General features: G+C 38.9%; 1 protein-coding gene across 2 annotated transcripts in view; it reads right to left on the reverse strand.

Moving 5' to 3' along the window:
* Positions 1-2,106: 2,106 nt before the first annotated feature.
* PCDH19 (protocadherin 19) overlaps positions 2,107-20,203 on the reverse strand; it is a 114,700-nt gene continuing 96,603 nt past the window's right edge. Inside the window, 1 exon segment of one of the 2 annotated variants that reach the window (NM_001265688.1) lies at positions 2,107-5,439. In NM_001265688.1, coding sequence (NP_001252617.1) covers positions 4,841-5,439 — 599 coding nt within the window. In that variant the 3' untranslated portion in view covers positions 2,107-4,840. 2 annotated transcript variants of the gene reach the window in all.

A 20,203-nucleotide genomic window follows, 5' to 3' on the forward strand; every position in this document is an offset into this window, starting at 1 on the left:
CTCACTAGAGGAGCGAAGGCGTAAGCCTTTTGCAACTAATACCTTAGCATTCAAATAGCACAAGGAGGTATTTGTTGCTGATTTCTAGCTTGAGCTAGTCTGGCTCTTGGTCATTAAAGTCTGTATCCTAGCCTTCCTCAGCTGAACGCCAGCCAGTGCCAGTAAAAATCTACTTAACCAGTGCTGTAATGGTGTTAGCTAGTTTGTTTGCTAAGGTTGACAGCAACTTTCAGTTAGTAACAAGGTCATCTTGAATTGCCAACACAGCTGGATCAACAGTCAGCATCATCAGTTTTCCCTAATGACCTACAATGCTTTCCAATCAAGATCAGGTGTTTGTGGGTTTGTCTTTACCAAGAGCGCCTTCCAATCTATACATCAGACAAGGTGGTAAATTTTCTTTGTTTCACAAAAGCAATATGATTCCTATTTGAAATTAATTCACTTTTGCACAACAAGTGACCCACGGGCCAATTCCAGCGGCACAAGAAAACAAAGAGAGCTGCAACAACTTCATTAGGACAATGTGTTTTGCTCTGGAATATTTCATTATCAATATAAAGCCACCCGGTCCCAGCCCCACCCCCACACATCCCCTTTGAATATTACTTTGTTACATACTTAAACTAAAGAACAACATCTCAATACACTTCAGTGTCAGCAGATACAATTTGACTCATGAAATGACATCCTTAAATGTAATTTTACCAAGAAGGCAAACACTAGGACTGTATACAATGGATTTCTTAAGCTCATTTATGCCAGTTTTTCAAAGTCAATAAGGGTCTTCCTACCTGGGGTAAAGAGCCAAGTGGACCAAACTTGTCAGAATGCTTTGGGGGAACATTCAACATCAAAATGATCCCCAGAAAGTGGATTGGAATTCCAGCCAAAACTGCTATTATGTACAATAATAATCCTTTTCCACTCTGGATGCCCAATCGAGCTATCCCCTTCACCCTGCCTCTCCCTAAATTGCCCTTTGTCCTTGCTGCTTCAAGTGGACCACTTCTGTTTTGCTTTTTTTAATATGATAGGGCTATAGGGAAAAGTCAGCTAAACTCCCTTCATAAAATCAGTCAGTCATATGCTGAAGTAACACTATCAAGATGATACTCTGGTAGGTTCCAATTTTCAGAGACCTAAATTGTATTTTTTAAAAATATTTTTGATTAGAGATCAGTGGATCACTGAGTGAACAAATTTGTCTAAATGAACACCTTAGGTGCAATTAGCTCTATCAGGCAGGTTTCCACTACAGAAGTGGTACTCGAAGTACGGTCCCTGGATCAGCTGCATCAGTATCATCTGGGAATTTTTACATATGCAAAAATGCAGACCCCACCCCAGACCAACTGAACTGAAAACTCAGGGAACTATCAACCTGTGCTTTAAGAAGCTCTCAACCTTTAATGGGCAACTGATTCATAAGTATTTTTGGACCCCACCCCCAGAATTTTTTATTCAATTGGTCTAGGTGGGGATAGAGAATTAGCACTTCTAACAAGTCCCCAAGTAATGTTGTTGCTGCAGATCCAGGAACTACACTTGAGAACCACTGCTCTACAGAAACTGCAGGATCCTTTGGGGGCCCATTATCTATTTCAGCAATAGGGTGGGCCATAATTTACTCTACTGGCTTTAAGAGGATCAAAGGGATGGTAAGTTTAATTCTGAACAGGTTCACAGATTAGTCCCTAAAGGGAAGAGAAAAAAGGGATTCCACATGGCATTGCCCCCTTCTCCTTTGTTATGTTGTATATCCCCATATTTGGAGGAAAGCAATCAATGTAAACCAAACCCCTTATTTTGGATGAAGAAGTTTACCTGTCTGGGGAAGGATGAAGAAGTTTACCTGTCTGGGGAATTGCCAAAGCAGTTATCATTAAAGTATGTCACACTTCAACACCAACTCCTCCTTAAAAGGGACATCAGAATAAACGGAATAGAACTGCCTAGGACTTAGGAACCAAAATCACTCCCTTGAGTTTACGTGTGCAACATGTTTAGAGAACGAAAAGAAAGAATATTTGGCCCTGTGGACCTTGTAGCTTTTCACCAGACATGCCAAAAAGGAGAAGGTGGGGCGGGGGGCGGGGGAGTGGGGATACATGAGCCAAAGGGAAATTTAGGATCCTTGCTCAGAATGCCTATTTGCAGGTACAGCCTGCCTACAAAACCAGTTTAGTTTACAAAGCCCTCCTAGTATGCACTTGTGCTTCTGAGAGGACAATTTCTTAATGAGAGGAATTCTCTGAACATGCTCAGTGAGGTTTGGAAGCCAAAAAAAATCTGACTGCCCACTGAGAACAAGGTATTTAGATAGGGAAGAAGGATGGATCTATAACTTGAAGATGAATTATGAAAAGAAATGAAGAAAACTCAAAAGAAAAGCAAAATCAATGCCAATGCCACTCTAACCATTTAAAACTTGGTTGGTAAGAGGCATGGCAGCCAGTGGCTTCTCTGGCTCAACAGCCACGTGACAATTAATGTTCCCACTTTCCATAATCTTTTCTGCTCCCTCGTTCCCACTGAGCATAGCAAGAAATACACCTGTAGAAAACTGTAGAGTCTGACTTCAAAGTGACCTTGAAATGGCAGCTAATAACATATTAGGATGGATCAGGGTGAGAAACAGTCTAAATTCTATATAGGCAGCCATCATAACTTAAAGGGGAAATTTTAAAAAAAAATTTTAATGTGTTAATCAAATAGTCACTTGCAAAGAGAAATAAATACTTAATTCAAAATCTACTACCAAAATGAAATAAATCAGAGGGAGAAAACTGTATGAGAGGCAATGAAATGAGGAAAAATGAAGATGTTATGGTAATTCATCCTTAATTGTGTCAGTTTCAGAAGGAAATTTGCAGCCACACCAATATTTTGCATGAGGTAGTATTCAGCACTGAATAAGAAATAAGGATGGATTTGTAGCTTCATTATAAGTTCTTTTTCAGAAATGTTCTCCCCTACCTAACCCCATCCCTACTGCCTTACCCACCCCCTCCCTCAAAACCCTTCTCCCTCCCATAAAAGAAAATACTCCTAGTAATGTGTAAAGCTAGGAACTCAGGCAAAAATAAGTAAAACATTCAAAAGAGCTGACTTATCTACCTAAACTTAAGAAAATAAATCCTCTTTTGCATTCTAGTGATCTAACCTCTAGGCCTTCTCTCTGTGTACTCTTGAATTTCAAAAAATGAAACAAATGAAAACAGAACCATAAAACTTGTTTCTCTAGAAACAACTCTCTTAAGACCAAGGCAGAACAAAGGTGACATATTTCTTTAGTTTATTTTTAAATAATGAACTCTTAGGCTGCAAAAATACTATGTGGGCTAGTGAATATTAATAGACAAAAGATAAATGGGGGAGTTAGAGGAATGTTAAAACAGAAAAAAAAGGATGTACAGTTTAATTTAAAAAGGGTGTATTCCTAGCCTACAGCAAAAAGAGTTGGCTAAATCTAAAGGATTTTTATTTTAATATTTTCTTGTTCACATTTTTAATCAAAAAAGTATTAGTCATAAAAAGACGAGTTCAAGTGTCTGAGTGTCTCCGTTTAGAAGGCACAGTAATGGGATTAGCGATGCTGTTACCTGTTACCTGTCTTTTCCAAAATGTACACTTTGTACTGCTTACTCTATCCCTATGTATAAGCCTAAGATACAGAGCAACATGGAGTTCTCAATTCCAGCCCATGACGTGCTTTGCAGTCTAATTCTAATCATGATTGGGAAACACTGAATCAGGAAGTGTGTGTCTGAAGAGATGCTAATTTAGATCTTAAAATAGATTCAGTCATCTTCAGTTTTAGATGATTGGAGAGAGGGAATTTCTAAGCCTGGAAACATAACTTCAGGAGCAACTTTCCTGTTCAGGGCCTGAAAATTTAAAAGATGGATGTCATAAAACTTTCAGCACAGTATTTCTGTCAACTGCAAATTAGAGAGCAGCCTATCCAAAAATGACTTTCTGCAATGATCTATCATGGACCTGGGCAGACCACCGAAAGGCAGGAAAAATACTTTGCAAAGTGGTGAGCAATCACTACATGAGTTAAAAAACGTGAGTATTCTCCAAGTACTCAATCTATATGCGTGGTGTTGCTCATTCATTTGCTGTCTCAGTTGTTTGCACTGTTTTTGTCTGTAGTTTTATTATTTTTTTAAGAAAAAGAAAACACCAACCTTTAAAAGCCTTTTGCCATCACCACACACATAGCAATTTGCAATATCAAATACAACAATAGCACAGCTAGCAAAAGGGTTTTTAAAGCAGGGGTGTCCACAGCAAAGTAGCGGCATTGGGAAGTACTCGAGCTTCAGAAACAACCTTTTGGGGGCTCAATTTCACATCACTGAATCAATGAATAGTACACAATAAATGACTATTAACTTGTCTACACTACAAAAAACAGTGGCGGGCTTATTAAAGGTGTCCAGAGCTTTTTTTTTTTTTTTCACTTTTTGCTTTTTTAAATGTAATCCTCCACAAACAATGGTAATTTATATTATAATTTTGACATAGAAAAATATATAAATTCAAACACTTAATACATAATACTTTTCACAACTGAATTTGTCTCTGTTTCCCCAACATCAAGGCCCCATGAACAACTCACGCCAAAGCTAATTTGCTCCAACTGAACACCCCTGCCGCCTGTTGAAACAAGGGATTGTCACGGAATGATAGTCACCTATAAACAATACATTTAGGAAAAGCTCTGAAATACAGCCACTCAAGAACCAACCATTGGTGAGCAATTAAAACAAGAAGCTCCTGCTTCTTCACTAGCCACTGTGGTTTCTTTCTCTTCTTCCCGGAGACTGGTTTAGAGAACGATATCCTTCAGACGCTTCACACCAGGGGACTCTTTGTGGCGACCTTCCTTCAGAATGGGGTTGACCTCGTGCATGACTTTCTCGCTGTCAGCTCCACGGGGCTCAGCTTCAGAGGGACGAGCAGGGCCATTGTTGACATTGCTGACATACTGCTCCAGATCACGGGCCGGGGGAGCCAGGGCAATGGTGTAAGACACGGAAGGCTTGGTGGGCAGAGGGCTCTTGAGGTGGAGGGGGGAGGTGACAGGGCTAATCGCCTCACAGCCATTGCCTGCCTCCCGGATAACGCTGCTGACCTTGGGGCTGCAGATGGTCACATCGACAGTCCTCTTGCCTTTCAGGGTGGGCCTCTCCTCAGCCGGGTGGTCGCTGACATCTTTGCCAAAGGTTGCGAAAGTCCGTTTGGTGGGGCCGCAGTCGTCATAAGCCTCAACATCAGCAGCAGTAGCTTCAATAGACAGCGCGATGATGTTCCTCACATGCTCAGGGGACTTGGAACGGATGGGCATGGGGTTCCGGGGCATCCAGCACCTGTCAGAGTGGCCAAGAATCCGGCATTCTTCCCGGCAATGAAATCCTTCATTCTGATCTGTTTGGGAAAAAAGAAAATATCAATTTCATCAGCTTTTCCCAGGAATCATTGTTACTCCCCAGTGCTCTGGTTTCTTAGATATCCACAGGCCCTTCTGGGAAATGGCACTTTTAGGTAGTCCTTTATTGCCTTTTGGGACAAGTGTGAAGAATTGGATTTTTAAAAGGCTGTAGATCTCCCTCTATGTACATCCTTTTTAAGGTTCCCACTACTGACAAAACAAAAAACCTAAAGGGAAACACATTATGATGAAAACACATATATATTCTAAAGTTCATCTGGAGTGTCAAGGTGCTGAGAGTCAGCATTTTAATCAACAGCTCCTGCTAAAAATCACCTATGTTTGAAACTGGATTCAGCAGATGAGGGAGCGGAGGCAGGGAAGGGAATCCAAGTGTCAGTATATTTAAGAAGCCTTGGCCATATTTTTGAACAACAGCACTGCCAAACACCCTTCCACTCTACCCATCACTGATACACAGTGCTTAATTTAAGTTTAGATTGATATCCTACTCTCTGTGAAAGCCCAATCACACCCCTTCTTTTTGACCACCAGTCCCACCGGCCAATCTCCTCACTATGCCACTTCCATGACTTGATTTCCCATCAGAAGGAATAAACTGAGATCCCTTCTTTCCAGCTGACCCATAAGCTTCAACTGGCCCTATGCAAACATCAGTCACATGTTGGGCATTGTTAATTAGACCCAACTAGCCATCCCTCCTTATCTTTCTTATCTGCAGTTTTGTTAGAGAAATATTTCTTAAAGAAATCTTTCATGGATTATTTTAACTCCATCCTGGAAGATCTCTGCAGTTACAATTCACAATTATTGGGGAGACATAGATTTATCTTTCCAGGTCAGGTTCACTAAGGGTTAAAGTTTCAATTTGGCTCTCAGAGAGGCTTACTACACAGGCTTTACCAAGGCATGGACCCAGGGTTAACTTCTGCCTGTCACTGGAAAACTGTTAATCTCAATGTTTGTTTTATAGCCTCAGTTTTCCAGATCTATTTATATTTATGTTACATTCTTGCAAGAATTTTCATTAGGATGACCTAATGAAAATTTTCATCGCATTGCACAATGCATCAAAATAGGAGCAGCTTAACATTTACAGAAAATATATATATATACATATGTATATAGAATATATATATTTATGCTGTGACTGATTTTTTGCAGGGGGAAGATGTCTGCAATTCAGAGTCTTACTTGGCATCAGTCTGGATATAACACACCTTCCTTGTATACCTGTATTTCTATATTTTTGGTGTTTTTTTGCTTGCTTCTTCATTGTTTTTAAAGAGTAAATGGCATAGCAGAGCAACGTACTGCTATGCCTCATTCATTAAAGGTTCTTTGGTGAAGGGGCACAAGGCAGAGGGCTCAAGGAATAATGGTTGAATTGGCTGTACACTTCATTATTTGGAGGAAAGACATTAGAAGCCTGTTAAATATCAAGGACTTAATCCAAGCTAAATCCAGCTTTCAACACAATTCTGGGCATGGCCCTTGACCTCATTTAAGCTACTTAAAAGCAAACTAAAGACAAGATCTCTTCAGTGTACCTGGACATAATTTGCCAATTTATCTTTAAGATGGGCACTTCTATCCCCCTTTCAGTGCTGGGGAACGAAACACTCAGAATTTTGCACAGTGGAACCAAATAACAAATGAACAACATGGCAAACAGGAAAAGTGCCTTCCACATAGATAGGACAATGTTTCTGCAAACTCCAGCACAGTTCCACATCAGGCTGCATGGCCACTTCTGCAAAATGAAAGGTCAAGGCCCTTTCTCTGCCCCTTCCCTGCAAACTCTCTGTGTTGCCATCTGATACCCTATTATCATTCAGCATGCATGTACCTGGGAGGCAGAAAATATGAAAGTAAGGGAAGCATTTTGGGATATACTTGAGAAGCACTTTGTGTAGACTAAACAGTATGAGTGGAAGAGTTAGTTGATCTACTTTTAATCAGTTTCCTCCAAATATAGTGCTTTCCACAGGAGGTCCCAAGATCCCTCAGGTAGAATGGAAGTCACATCTTTAGGGTTTCTCAGTAAGCTGTGTTTGCCTCTTCACCTCTTCTGAGGCCTATCTGGTAACTTTCCAAACAATACCTCTAAAAAATTAGTGAAAGTGTTTCAGGGTAGAGAGAGTAAGCAGTTGCAGGTAAGGGAAAAGTTCAATAAATTATTTCCATTTCTACAAATCAGAGTAAAAATCCCTGGAAGCCAGCAAAAAATGTCCAGAAGGCTATAAGATCTCTGTCCTTTTTGTCCCTAACTGAAAGGCATAAAAGCATAAAGACCTAACCCTTGAGCCCTGAAACCATGGACATATGATCAACTAAGAAAAGAAAATCCCAGCCAAGATTAAGACTGATATTTCATGCCACTTGCTCACACTTCTAAAGCAGAACAGTAGTGAAGTACAATTGAGTAGAATCTGCCCAATGTCCTCAACATGAAGCTCAACATTTCTTTGAGTTTTTTAATATGAAGTGACTGTCCTCTAATTTTGAGGTTCAGTTTTTTTCAACACCATTCAATAGGAGAATGCCACCCATGTGTCACCCTGAATCCGAGTACGGTGCTCCTTCCCTGTACTAGGCTGCCTCAAATGAACAGCACGAGGAGACTTGAATCCCAGAATACAGGGAGGGAGAATAGAGAGCCCAGAGACAGACACCTCCAAGATCTAATAAATCTAGGAAGACCAGAGCAGGGAATTCAATCTTCTCTGAGGCTTCTCTGCATAGACAGTACTTGCCTTCAGCTGACCCACTGTCTAAATGAAACAATCACTGTTGGGAAAAGGGAAATGTAGACTAACTCAGGACACACCCAACAATGCAATCAGTCTAAGCTTCCCCACCAAGCTCACTGAGCCTACCTCAGCTCCATGTGAGCTGGACTCATATGCAGTTTTCTCAGATTACTTATGTAAACTTATATGCACTGCCCTTACCTCATGCAAGTGAAGACTTGAATCTAAGAGATTCTTTTACTCACAATGTCTCATCCTTGGCTTGGATCTGATACCTATATACTTTTTTAAGTCCTTACCAAGGGCACCGAGTTGCTGTTTCTTATTTTTGTGTTTCAGATATTTTGTCACATTTTTGTCTATACAGTTACAATGAAGTCTAACTTAGCTTAAGTATGTTTATAGCCACTTTATATATGAAGTAAAAATGGTTAATATAGACAGGCAGGAAGAGCATCTCTGCCCAGCACAGGGTAATTTACATTCATAAATATACTGCAGATGAATTACCTTTCAAAAATCAAAATTTCAGTTTAGTAAAGAAATTGTGTAGTAAATGTGAGAAAGTCACAATACAAAGCCCCTTAAAAGTAGCAATGAAGACAGACCAGATGTAAAAAAATAAAAATAAAAAAGACTACTTCTGTAACTGTATAGGACTTGTAAAGATTATGTGCCAGCCTTCATGTAGTTTAGTGGCTGGGAAGGGAGTTATGAGACTAGAGAAGAACCATTTTGTAGCATCACAAACTGTCAAGGTGCTGGCTCCAGCTTACATAGAGAGGTGGGCTAACAATTCACTAATTTCCTGCTAAGATTCTTCTTATGAGCCTATTTGTGACTTGATACTTTGCTACATTTTTATCTGAAAGTTCTGACCTGAACCTAGGCAAAGCAAAATATGGCATTCTAAAATCCACATGTAGTTGTGGAAATTCATGTATAGATGAATGAAGGCAGGTATCTTTAATTTAAACATAATCATGAGTAGGGTTGACTGACGAATTTGTAAATTGGTTTTCCCTGCTTCTGAAGTTGTTCCTAGGATTTGCAAAACAAACAAGAAAAAGAGAGTGCATAAATTTGGAAGAGGAACATAGATCTTGAGACCAGAGAACTCCTTAGTTCAAAACAAATCTGATTATTTTAGACCATAAAAAAATACAGAAAAAAGTGAAAGTTTCTTCAATCCACATGGTAATAAGTATTTGGGGGTCGCAATTTGTCATCAGGAAACTTGGTGAGAGAATCCCAAAACCCCTGGCAAAAAAAAAAAAAAAAAAAAAAAAACAAAAACTAAAGCATCAGTCTTGTCAGGGTACAAGAGGCAAAAGAGGCAGTAATACAGTAATGACTAACTCATGATGGATTAAGGAAGTAATTCAAATAGAAAAAGACCAGAATATGTTATTTTGTGCAGATAATAGCAAAACTTTATGCAGCAATTACTACTCTCCTCAGGATATGAAACTGCCGTCTCCTCAGATGTGGGCAAACAATGTACTTCCACACTAGAAAGAGCCTACCCACGGTCCCCACCAAAGTAATAAAAGAAAATGATGAAAACCTCATTCCAGGCTTTGCTAAAACTTTCAAAGTCCTGGTGGGATAGATGAGCTAAGAGGCTCTGCTGGGCTTGTATAGATATCCAGTCACAATGGATGTGTTCGATAACGCTGGCAGTTCTTTACTGTGATTCAGAGTTCGGGTGTATTAACTCAAAGATCCTAATGATCACAGACAAAAATCCAACACTAAAATAGTTCAAGGTTACAGTTACAAGAGCAATATGTTTCCTCTTCAGAAATAATCTGCAATCAATGAAGCAGAAAGAAAAAAGTTAAAGTGAGTTCCAGTTTCTGAGCGCTCAAGTAGTTGGCTACTTCTAAGTGGCAGCAGTAATAGAACCAGCAAGCAAGTGATGTGCATATCAGAAAAGCTTCCTGAATTGTACTCTTATACATCTACTTAGCTTACTCTGCATCACCTCATGAACAAGACAATCTGTAACCAAAGAAGGGCCATTTTTTTGTGAGATATAATGGAAGAGATTATGGCAATGATTATGAAGAAGTTTAGTGGTGTTAAAATTGGTCACATGTGCCTAATCAAGGAAATATAACTGTTGAGAAGTCCACCTCCCACCCTTGACCTATCTAACACCTACTCGATGAAGCAGAGATAACTAATTACCTGCCAAATATCTTTATCTGTTTTTGTTAAATAGAAACAAAGCCCCATTTCTGTTAGGGATGGCAATGTGCTCAGCTAAAAGAAACTACATTTCATAGGCTCCCTTGTAGACAAGGGTGGCCATGTAACATAAGATTGGACCAATGTTATAAAGCAAGATGTTAAGAAAATTCCTTAAAAGGGGAGAGCTGACTTAGGTAGGAGACTATTTTGTCTTTATTCCTTCCTGCTTTGTCCTGTCTGGAATGGAGACATAATGGCTGGTGCTGCAACATTCGTCTTACTACCATGAGGCAACCCTGAAGATAGAAGCCATGTGCCTGTGGGTGGCAGAATAGAAAGATATAAGGACCTTGGGTTATTAAAGATACTGTAGAGCTACCCTCACCAGACTTGAACTTCTTTAACAAGAGGAAAAATAAATCTCTCTTATTTAAGGCATTGATTTATTTTCTTTAGTAGGAGAGGGGTGTCTTTATTACTAGCAGTTAAACACAATTCATGATTAATACATTATCCCTGAAATCTCCATTTAAATTTCACTTCCCCAGGGAGTCCTTCTGTGATCCTTTAGACTAAGGTAGATCTCATAGCACTTCCCTTTTATGACATTCATCACATGCGTAATTACAGTTGACCCTTGAACAACATGAGTTTGAAATTGCATGGGTCCATTTACAGGTAGATTTTTAAAAATAAATATGGTCAGCCCTCTGTAGCTGCAGGTTCTGCATCTGTCGCAACATGTGAATAGAAAATACAACTTCTGTGGGATGCAAAACCCTCAGATTTGTAGGGTCAACTTTTCATTTATCCACAGGTTCCACCAGATTCCCCAGGGCAAACTGCAGGACTTGAGCATGCACAGATTTTCGTATCCTCAGGAGTCCTGGAACCAATCCTCCATGGATGCCAAGAGACAACTGTACTTGTTTAATGTCTATATTTTCTGCCACCTTTTAAGCGCTGGATGAGCAAAGATTACATCTATCTCAACCTAGCAAAGCGTCCAGCACAGAGCTGTCAATTAAACTGTCAATAATAGTTCAATTTAATTGAATGAAAAATGCACAGAAGGAAGGAAGAATCTTGGTCAACGCCCCAGATACTGTCCGACCCCAGATACTGTGCAACTCCTAAAAGTGGAAATAACTATTTTATCATAAACACTACAGAAACCTACAAAGTAAACTATGTAGCTTTGTCACAGGCAGTAAATTTAGAACTTTTGAGAAACATTAAGTGTCCTCTTAGCCTCTGTGTGGTTTCCTGCACACTATATACAGGTGTTAGAGAGATCTAGTACCGAGAGATCTAGTACCCTCTAACATTCAGTTGAAAATACATTTGCCATAGATCTGCAAGTTTTCTATCCTAACAATAGTTAATAGTGCTCTCTCCTGCACTATTAGTGATCCCATCTCTGTAACTTAACAAGGCAAGTAGGGCAGCAACGGGCTCAAAGGAAAAGGAAGGAAATGGAAGAAGGAAGGAAGGAAAGGAGGAAATAAAATATTGCCAAGGCTTTAGGCATTTTATTTTGGTTTTGATATGATTGATACCTTGAGGATTGGGCTTATTTGAGTGTTTAGATATCATATGGAAAATATCTGTTACGTATCTAGCAAAAATTCAATATGGGCATAATGACAACTCCCTAGAGCCCTCCCAGGCTGTAATGTTGCACGGGGCTTACAGTCATATTCTAAAGTAAAAGTTTAGCACAAAAAAAGATGATATTCCATCTGTAAAACATTCAAGGGAACACCAGTGAAGGCTGAGATATTTGTAGACACTCATGAACCAATGACACCAAGCTATCCTGTAGTCACTCTAAGTGGCAAGAAGTACATCACAAATTACACTACAAACAACTACTTGTCTCTTTTTCACTCCCTTCTTCCCTTTTTTTCAGCAATTTTCTCCACTTTTGGTTGCTCCCTAAAACTTTCTTTTTGTTCTCCTGTTTCCTAGCCTCCTCCTTGTTAGCAGCCCTCCCCTACAACACTATGGAATGACAGACATCAGGCAGAAGGGAAAGGATGCCAGCACTGATTGGCATTCAAAACACTGATGTGGTATTACTTGACAGATGCCAAAAAGTGCCATCCAAGAACCAGCCCTTGTAGCATGGAGAAAAAATTCCACATTTTTCATTAATCTGGATACATGCATTAAAAAATGCCTGTTAAAATAAGATGATCCAGCATCCACACTACAATACTGCAGCTGATACACTCTGGAAAGCATCACCTCCTGGCTGGAGGCCAATCAACACAAAACCAGTGCACTAAACAAAAATATAGCCAAGGACCCTCACAGAGTCCACTTCACTCTCCTGCTACCTCCACTGGAGCAGGTGCCAATATCCATGACCGAAAGACCTGAAGAGAGATCATGTCACAGGACTTTCTGCAGACACTCCCCAGTACCAGCCCATAGCCTGGTAGCTCCACTGGGTGGCTAGACCCAGAAGAGAAAGAACGATCACTGCAGTTCGGCTCTCAGGAATCCCCATCCCTAGGGGAAGGGGGAGAATACTACATCAAGGGAGCACCCCATGGGACAAAAGAATGTGAACAGCAGCCCTTGAGTCCTAGATCTTCCTTCTGACACAGTCTACACAAATGAGAAGGAACCAGAAAAACTATTCTGGTAATATGACAAAACAAGGTTCTTTAACACCCTCAAAAGATTACACTAGCTCACTAGCAATGGATCCAAACCAAGAAGAAATCTCTGAATTGCCAGAAAAAAAAAAAATTCAGAAAGTCGATTATTAAGCTAACCAAAGCGGCTCCAGAAAAAAGGTGAAGTCCAACTTAAATAAATCAAAACCATGACACAAGATAAGATATGAAAGGAAAAGTCTTCAGTGAAATAGATAGCATAACAAAAAACAATCACAACTTCTGGAAATCAAGGACACACTTAGAGAAATGCAAAATGCACTGGAAAGTCTCAGCAATAGAATTGAACAATAGAAGAAAGAACTTCAGAGCTCAAAGACAAGGTTTTTGAATTAACCCAATCTATCAAAGAAAAAGAAAAAAGAATTTTAAAAAATGAACAAAACCTCCAAGAAGTTTGAGACTATGTTAAGCATCCAAACCAAAGAATAATGGGTGTTTCCAAGGAAGAAGAGAAATCTACAAGGTTGGAAAACATATTTGAGGGAATAATCGAGGAAAACTTCCCCAGCCTTGCTAGAGATCTAGACATCCAAATGCAAGGAGCTCAAAGAACACCTGGGAAATTCATTGCAAAAAGATCATCACCTAGGCACATAGTCATTAGGTTATCTGAAATCAAGACAAAGAAAAGAATCATAAGAGCTGTGAGGCAAAAGCATCAGGTAACCTATAAAGGAAAACCTATCAGAATAATAGCAGATTTCTCAGCAGAAACCCTACAAGCTATAAGGGATTGGGGTTCTATTTTTAGCCTCCTTAAACGAAACAATTATCAGCCAAGAATTTTGTATCCAGTGAAACTAAGCTTAATAAATGAAGGAAAGATACAGTCTTTTCAGACAAATGCTGAGAGAATTTGCCACTACCAAGCCGGCACTATATGAACTGCTAGAAAGAGCTCTAAATATTGAAACAAGTCCTTGAAATACATGAAAATAGAACCTCCTTAAAGCATAAATCTCACAGGAGCTATATAACAATAACACAATGAAAAAAAAAAGGTATTCAGGCAATAAATTGCATGATGAATAGAATAGTGCCTCACATCTCAATACTAATGTTGAATGTAAATGGCCTAAATGCTCCACTTAAAAGATACAGAATGGCAGAATGAATAAGAGTTCACCAACCACGTTTCTGCTGTCTTCAGAAGACTCAACTAACACATACGGACTCACATGAACTTAAGGTAAAGGGGTTAGAAAAAGATATTCCATGCAAATGGACACCAAAAGCGAGCAGGAATAGCTATTCTTATATCAGACAAATTGTAAAGCAACAGCAGTTAAAAAAGACAAAAAAGGACATTACATAATGATAAAAGGATTAGTCCAATAGGAAAATATCACAATCCTAAATATATATGCACTTAACGCTGGAGCTTCCAAATTTATAAAATAATTACTACTAAACCTGAGAAATAAGATAGATGGCAACACAATAATAGCGGGGGACTTTAATAGTCCACTGACAGCACTAGACAGGTCATCAAGGCAGAAAGCCAGCAAAGAAACAATGGACTTAAACTATAACCTACAGCAAATGGATTTGACAGGTATTTACAGAACATTCTGCCCAACAACTACAGAACATACATTCTATTCATCAGCACATGGAACATTCTCCAAGACAGACCATATGATAGGCCACAAAACAAGTCTCTATAAATTTAAGAAAATCGAAATGATATCAAGTACTCTCAGACCACAGTGGAAAAACTGGAAATCAACTCTAAAAGGAACCCTCAAAACCATACAAATACATGGAAGTTAAATAACCTGCTCCTGAATTATCACTGGGTCAACAATGAAACCAAGATGGAAACTGAAAAATTATTTGAACTGAATAATAATAGTGACACAACCTATCCAAACCTCTGGGATACAGCAAAAGCAGTGCTAAGAGGAAAGTTCGTAGCATTAAATGCCTACATTAAAAAGTCTGAAAAGGCAAAAATAGACAATCTAAGGTCACACCTCATGAAACTGCAGAAACAAGAACAATCCAAATGCAAACCCAGCACAAGAAAAGAAATAACCAAGATCAGAGCAGAACTAAATGAAATTGAAACAAAAGAAATAATACAAAAGATAAATGAAACAAAAATCTGGTTCTTTGAAAAAAATAAATAAAATTGATTGACCAAGATTAACCAAGAAAAGAAGACAGAAGATTCAAATAAGCTCAATTAGAAACAAAATGGGAGATATTATTACTGATACCACAGGGAAACAAAAGATTATTCAAGGCTACTATGAACACCTTTATTATGTGCATAAACTAGAAAACCCAGAGGAAATGGATAAATTCCTGGAAATATTCAACTCTCCTAGATTAAACCAGGAAGATACAGAAACTCGTAACAGATCAATAATGAGCAGCGAGATTGAAATGGTAATAATTGTCAACAAAAATAGTCAGACAGATTCATAGCTGAATTTTATCAGATATTCAAAGAAGAATTGGTACCAACCCTATAAACACTATTCCACAGGATAGAGAAAGAGGGAATCCTCCCTAAATCATTCTGTGAAGCCAGTATCGTCCTAATACCAAAACCAGGGAAGGACATAACAAAAAAAGAAAGCTACAGACCAATATCCCTGATAAACACAGATACGAAAATCCTCAACAAAATACCAGCTGGCCGAATCCAACAGCATATCAAAAAGATCATCCACCATGATCGAGTGGGATTCATACCAGGGATGCAGGGACAGTATAACATATGCAAGTCAATAAATGTGACACATTACACAAAATTTAAAACAAAAATCACATGATCATCTCAATGGATGCAGACAAAGAATTTGATAAAATCCAATATCCCTTTATGACTAAACCCTCAGCAAAATCAGCACAGAAGAGACATATCTCAAGGTAACAAGAGCCGTCTATGTCAAACCCACAGCCAACGTTATACCGAATGGGGAAAAGTTGAAAGCATTCCCCCTGAGAACTGAAACAAGACAAGGATGCCCACTTTCACCACTTCTATTCAACATATTACTGCAAGTCCTAGCCAAAGCAATCACACAAGAGAAAGAAATAAAGGGCATCTAAATTGGTAAAGAGGAAATCAAACTGTCACTGTTTGCTGATGATATGATCGTATACCTAGAAAACCCTAACGAGTCATCCAAAAAGCTCCTAGATCTGGTAAATGAATCAGCAAAGTTTCAGGAAACAAAACCAATGTACACAAATCAGTAGCACAGCTACACACCAACAGCAAACACGCTGAGAATCAACAAGAACTCAATCCCTTTTACAACAGATGCAAAATAATAATAATAATAAGGAGTATATTTAAGCAAGGAGGTGAAAGAACCCCTACAAAGAAAACTATAAAACACTGCTGAAAAAAATCATAGATGACACAAACCAATGGAACTATATCCCATGTTCATGGAGGGGTAGAATCAATATTGTGAAAATGACCATACAGCCGAAAGCAATCTACAAGTTCAATGCAATTCCCATCAAAACACCACCATTATTCTTCACAGAACTAGAAAAAACAATCCTGAAATTCATATGGAACCAAAAAAGAGCCCACACAGCCAAAACAAGACTCAACAAAAGAACAAATTTGGAGACTTCAGAGTACCCGACTTCAAACTATATATAAGGCATAGTCACCAAAACAGCATGACACTGGTATAAAAATAAGTACGTAGGCCAATGGAACAGAATAGAGAACCCAGGAATAAAGGTAAATACAGCCAACTGATCTTCGACAAAGCAAACAAAAACATAAAGTGGGGGAAAGACACTCTATTCAACAAATGGTGCTGGGATCATTGACAAGACACACGTAGAAGAATGAAACTGGATCTTCATCTCTCATCTTCTACAAAAATAAACTCAAGGTGGATCAAGGACTTAATTCTAAGACCTGAAACCATAAAAATTCTAGAAGGTAACATCAGAAAAACTCTTATGGACATTGGCTTAGGCAAAGACTTCATGACCAAGAACCCAAAAGCAAACACAGCAAAAACAAAGATAAATATATGGGACTTAATTAAACTAGAAAGCTTCTGCACAGCAAAAGAAATAATTAGCAGAGTAAACAGACACCCCACAGAGAGGGAGAAAATCTTCAAAATCTATACATTTGACAAAGGACTAACATCCAGAATCCACAAGGAACTCAGACAAATCAGCAAGAAAAAAACAAACAATCCCATCAAAAAGTGGGCAAAGGACATGAATAGACAATTCTCAAAAGAAGATATACAAATGGCCAACAAGCATATGAAAAAATGCTCAACATCACTAATTATCGGGGAAATGTAAATCAAAACCACAATGCCATATCACCTTACTCCTGCAAGAATGGCCATAATAAAAAATAATAAATGTTGGCATGGATGTGGTGAAAGGGGAATATTTTTACACTGTTGGTGGGTATGTAAACTAGTATAACCACTATGGAAAACAGTAAGGACATTCCTTAAATAACTAAAAGTGTATCTATTTGATCCAGCAATCCCACTACTAGGTATCTGCCCAGAGGAAAAGAAGTCCTTATATGGAAAAGGCACTTGCATACTCATGTTTATAGCAGCACAATTCACAATTGCAAAAATATGGAACCAGCCCAAATGCCCATCAATCAACAAGTGGATAAACAAAATGTGATGGAATACTACTCAGCCATAAAAAGGAACAAAATAATGGCATATGCAGCAACCTGAATAGAATTGGAGACTATTATTCTAAGTGAAGCAACTCGGGAATGGAAAACCAAACATTATGTGTTCTCGCTAATAAGCGGGAGCTAAGCTATGAGGATGCAAAGGCATAAGAATGATACAGTGGACTTTGGAGACTCAGGGGAAAGGGTGGGAGGAGGGTGAGGGATAAAAGACTGCACACTGGGTAGAGTGCACACTTCTTGGGTGATAGGTACACCAAAATCTCAGAAATCACCACTAAGAACTTATTCATGTAACCAAACACTACTTGTTCCACAAAAACTATTAAAATAAAAAATAAATTTCAAAAAAAATTTTAAAGAGGCACGACTATCGAATTGAGATTATCAGATTTTTTTTGGTCACATAACAGAGCCCTGAATGAGGGTATCGAGGATAAGAGAGTTTTGATGGGATTAAAAACACTAGAAATGTCTGGATGTGGAGATGCCTCAGGAAGGATGAAGGATGGGGATGGGGTGTGGGAACAAAGTTCCTGAGACTGGCAAAGGGATGTCACCAAAAGAGAAGATAGAAGAAAAAAGGCCAGCCCTGATTAGCATAACTTGGCATTTTCAGTATGGCTGACTAAACAGCAGAAATTCTGCAAAGTTTAGTTTTAGTTTTGAGATAAGGAGAATGGCTAAAAAGACTGATGAACCCCAACCTTGTCCTAGATCATTTCACAGATCAGCATCAGTTAGCAAATGTCACCCAGTATTCGGCCTCTGTGATGCCAAATGGCACATAGGCCTCTCCCATCATTCACAGGCTATGCACCTGAAATTCACTTAACTCCCAGTGCAACATGAAAATAGATTAAAAAGATGCCCCTTTCAGAATTCAAAGCAATTGAATTATCTTCAATGGAATCTTTAGTGCTGAGCTGGTCAAACAGACAAAGTTAAAACATATTGAAGTATAAGTGCTTGAGAATTTAATATTTATGATAGATGAGAGTGTGGCGCATACAGTCATAAAATCCAAGTTGCAATTTGGGCAATCACAACAGTTCCTGGAGTTTTCATTTTTGTATTGGGGCTCAATTCAATTCAATCCATAAAGAAGAGATTTCAAGATGTATATAAGTATAAATCATTTGTGCTGATACATGGGGAGCAAGGAAATCAAGCAGAAGGCTGCCTGGAAAATTGAGACTAAGAAATAAGAGGTGCTGACAGTGACTGAGATAAGCAGAGATTGACTAGACTGGAATCTTTGTATTTTGGCTTCTGTGAAGGAGAAAATAATCTGAGAAGTGCTGGACTTCATCTAGGTGCTTATAAACCATTTGAAAAAGCAACTTTATAAGTAAATATGAGGTGACACAGAAGGCCAATGAACTATTCCCCAAAAGGTAGAACACTGAGATGCTACAACTCTGAACAACATAGGACCGTTTTTGAAAGTTTCATATGAAGATGCCCACAGAATTAAGTCCCTCAAACCTATATTAGTGGGATACCTACAACATCTTGTCACTTCTCTGAAGAGTTCAAATCAGTTATTTGACTTGGTGTAGATTAAAAAGTCAGGCACATTCTACATGCGGTTATACATCTAGGATGACAGAGCCTTTACAAAAAAAAATAATAAATAAAATAAAACGTCTTTAGAGACAAGGTTTCACTCTGTTGCCCAGGCTGGAGTGCAATAGTGCAGCCATAGCTCATTGCAGCTTCCAACTCCTGGACTCCAACAATTCTCCTGCCTCGGTCTTCCAAGTAGCTGGGACTGCAGGCTAATTAAAAAAAAATATTAGAGGCAGAATCTCACTATGTTGCTTAGGCTGGTCTCAAAATCCAGGACTCAAAGGATCCTCCCACTTCAGCCTCAGGAGTAGCAGGGTTTACAGGAGAGAGTCACTGTGCCCAGTCACAGAGCCTATCACACTTAAAGAGTAGTTCTGAACCTAAAGTTATCTCCAACTTGGTTTCACTCTTTCGTGGAAAATAAGGAAACTGCTAGCAGATCATCAGCTTCTGAAGAAGCCACTTTTACGATGGTCATGAGCTTCTAGGAGAATACATAGTGAAGATGGCACACATAAGACTGACACAGAAAGCAAGAGTAGACAGAGCACATTGGCCAAGAGAAAAATCTTCCCTTTTTTTTAAATGAAAACTTACTATTGAATGGAACAAAAAAGGCACCCAGCAGCTGGTGTTCCCCTTAACAGGAACTGACACTTCCTTCAGTCAAGTCCCAGGACATTCAGTTTTGTAGAATAGGCCATACTACACATGAGTCAATGAAAAATGTTGCAACTGTAACTACTAAATTCCTTAAAGGTTCTTGACTACCAAAATATTCCTAGGACTGGGTGGGGAAGCTAAGAAACAGCTTTAGTAAATCTCCAATCACTTCTTCCACATTTGGAAAATAAAGAGCTCGGTA

This window comes from Macaca mulatta, chromosome X (assembly GCF_049350105.2).
Source record: "Macaca mulatta isolate MMU2019108-1 chromosome X, T2T-MMU8v2.0, whole genome shotgun sequence".
Classification (NCBI taxonomy): domain Eukaryota; kingdom Metazoa; phylum Chordata; class Mammalia; order Primates; family Cercopithecidae; genus Macaca; species Macaca mulatta.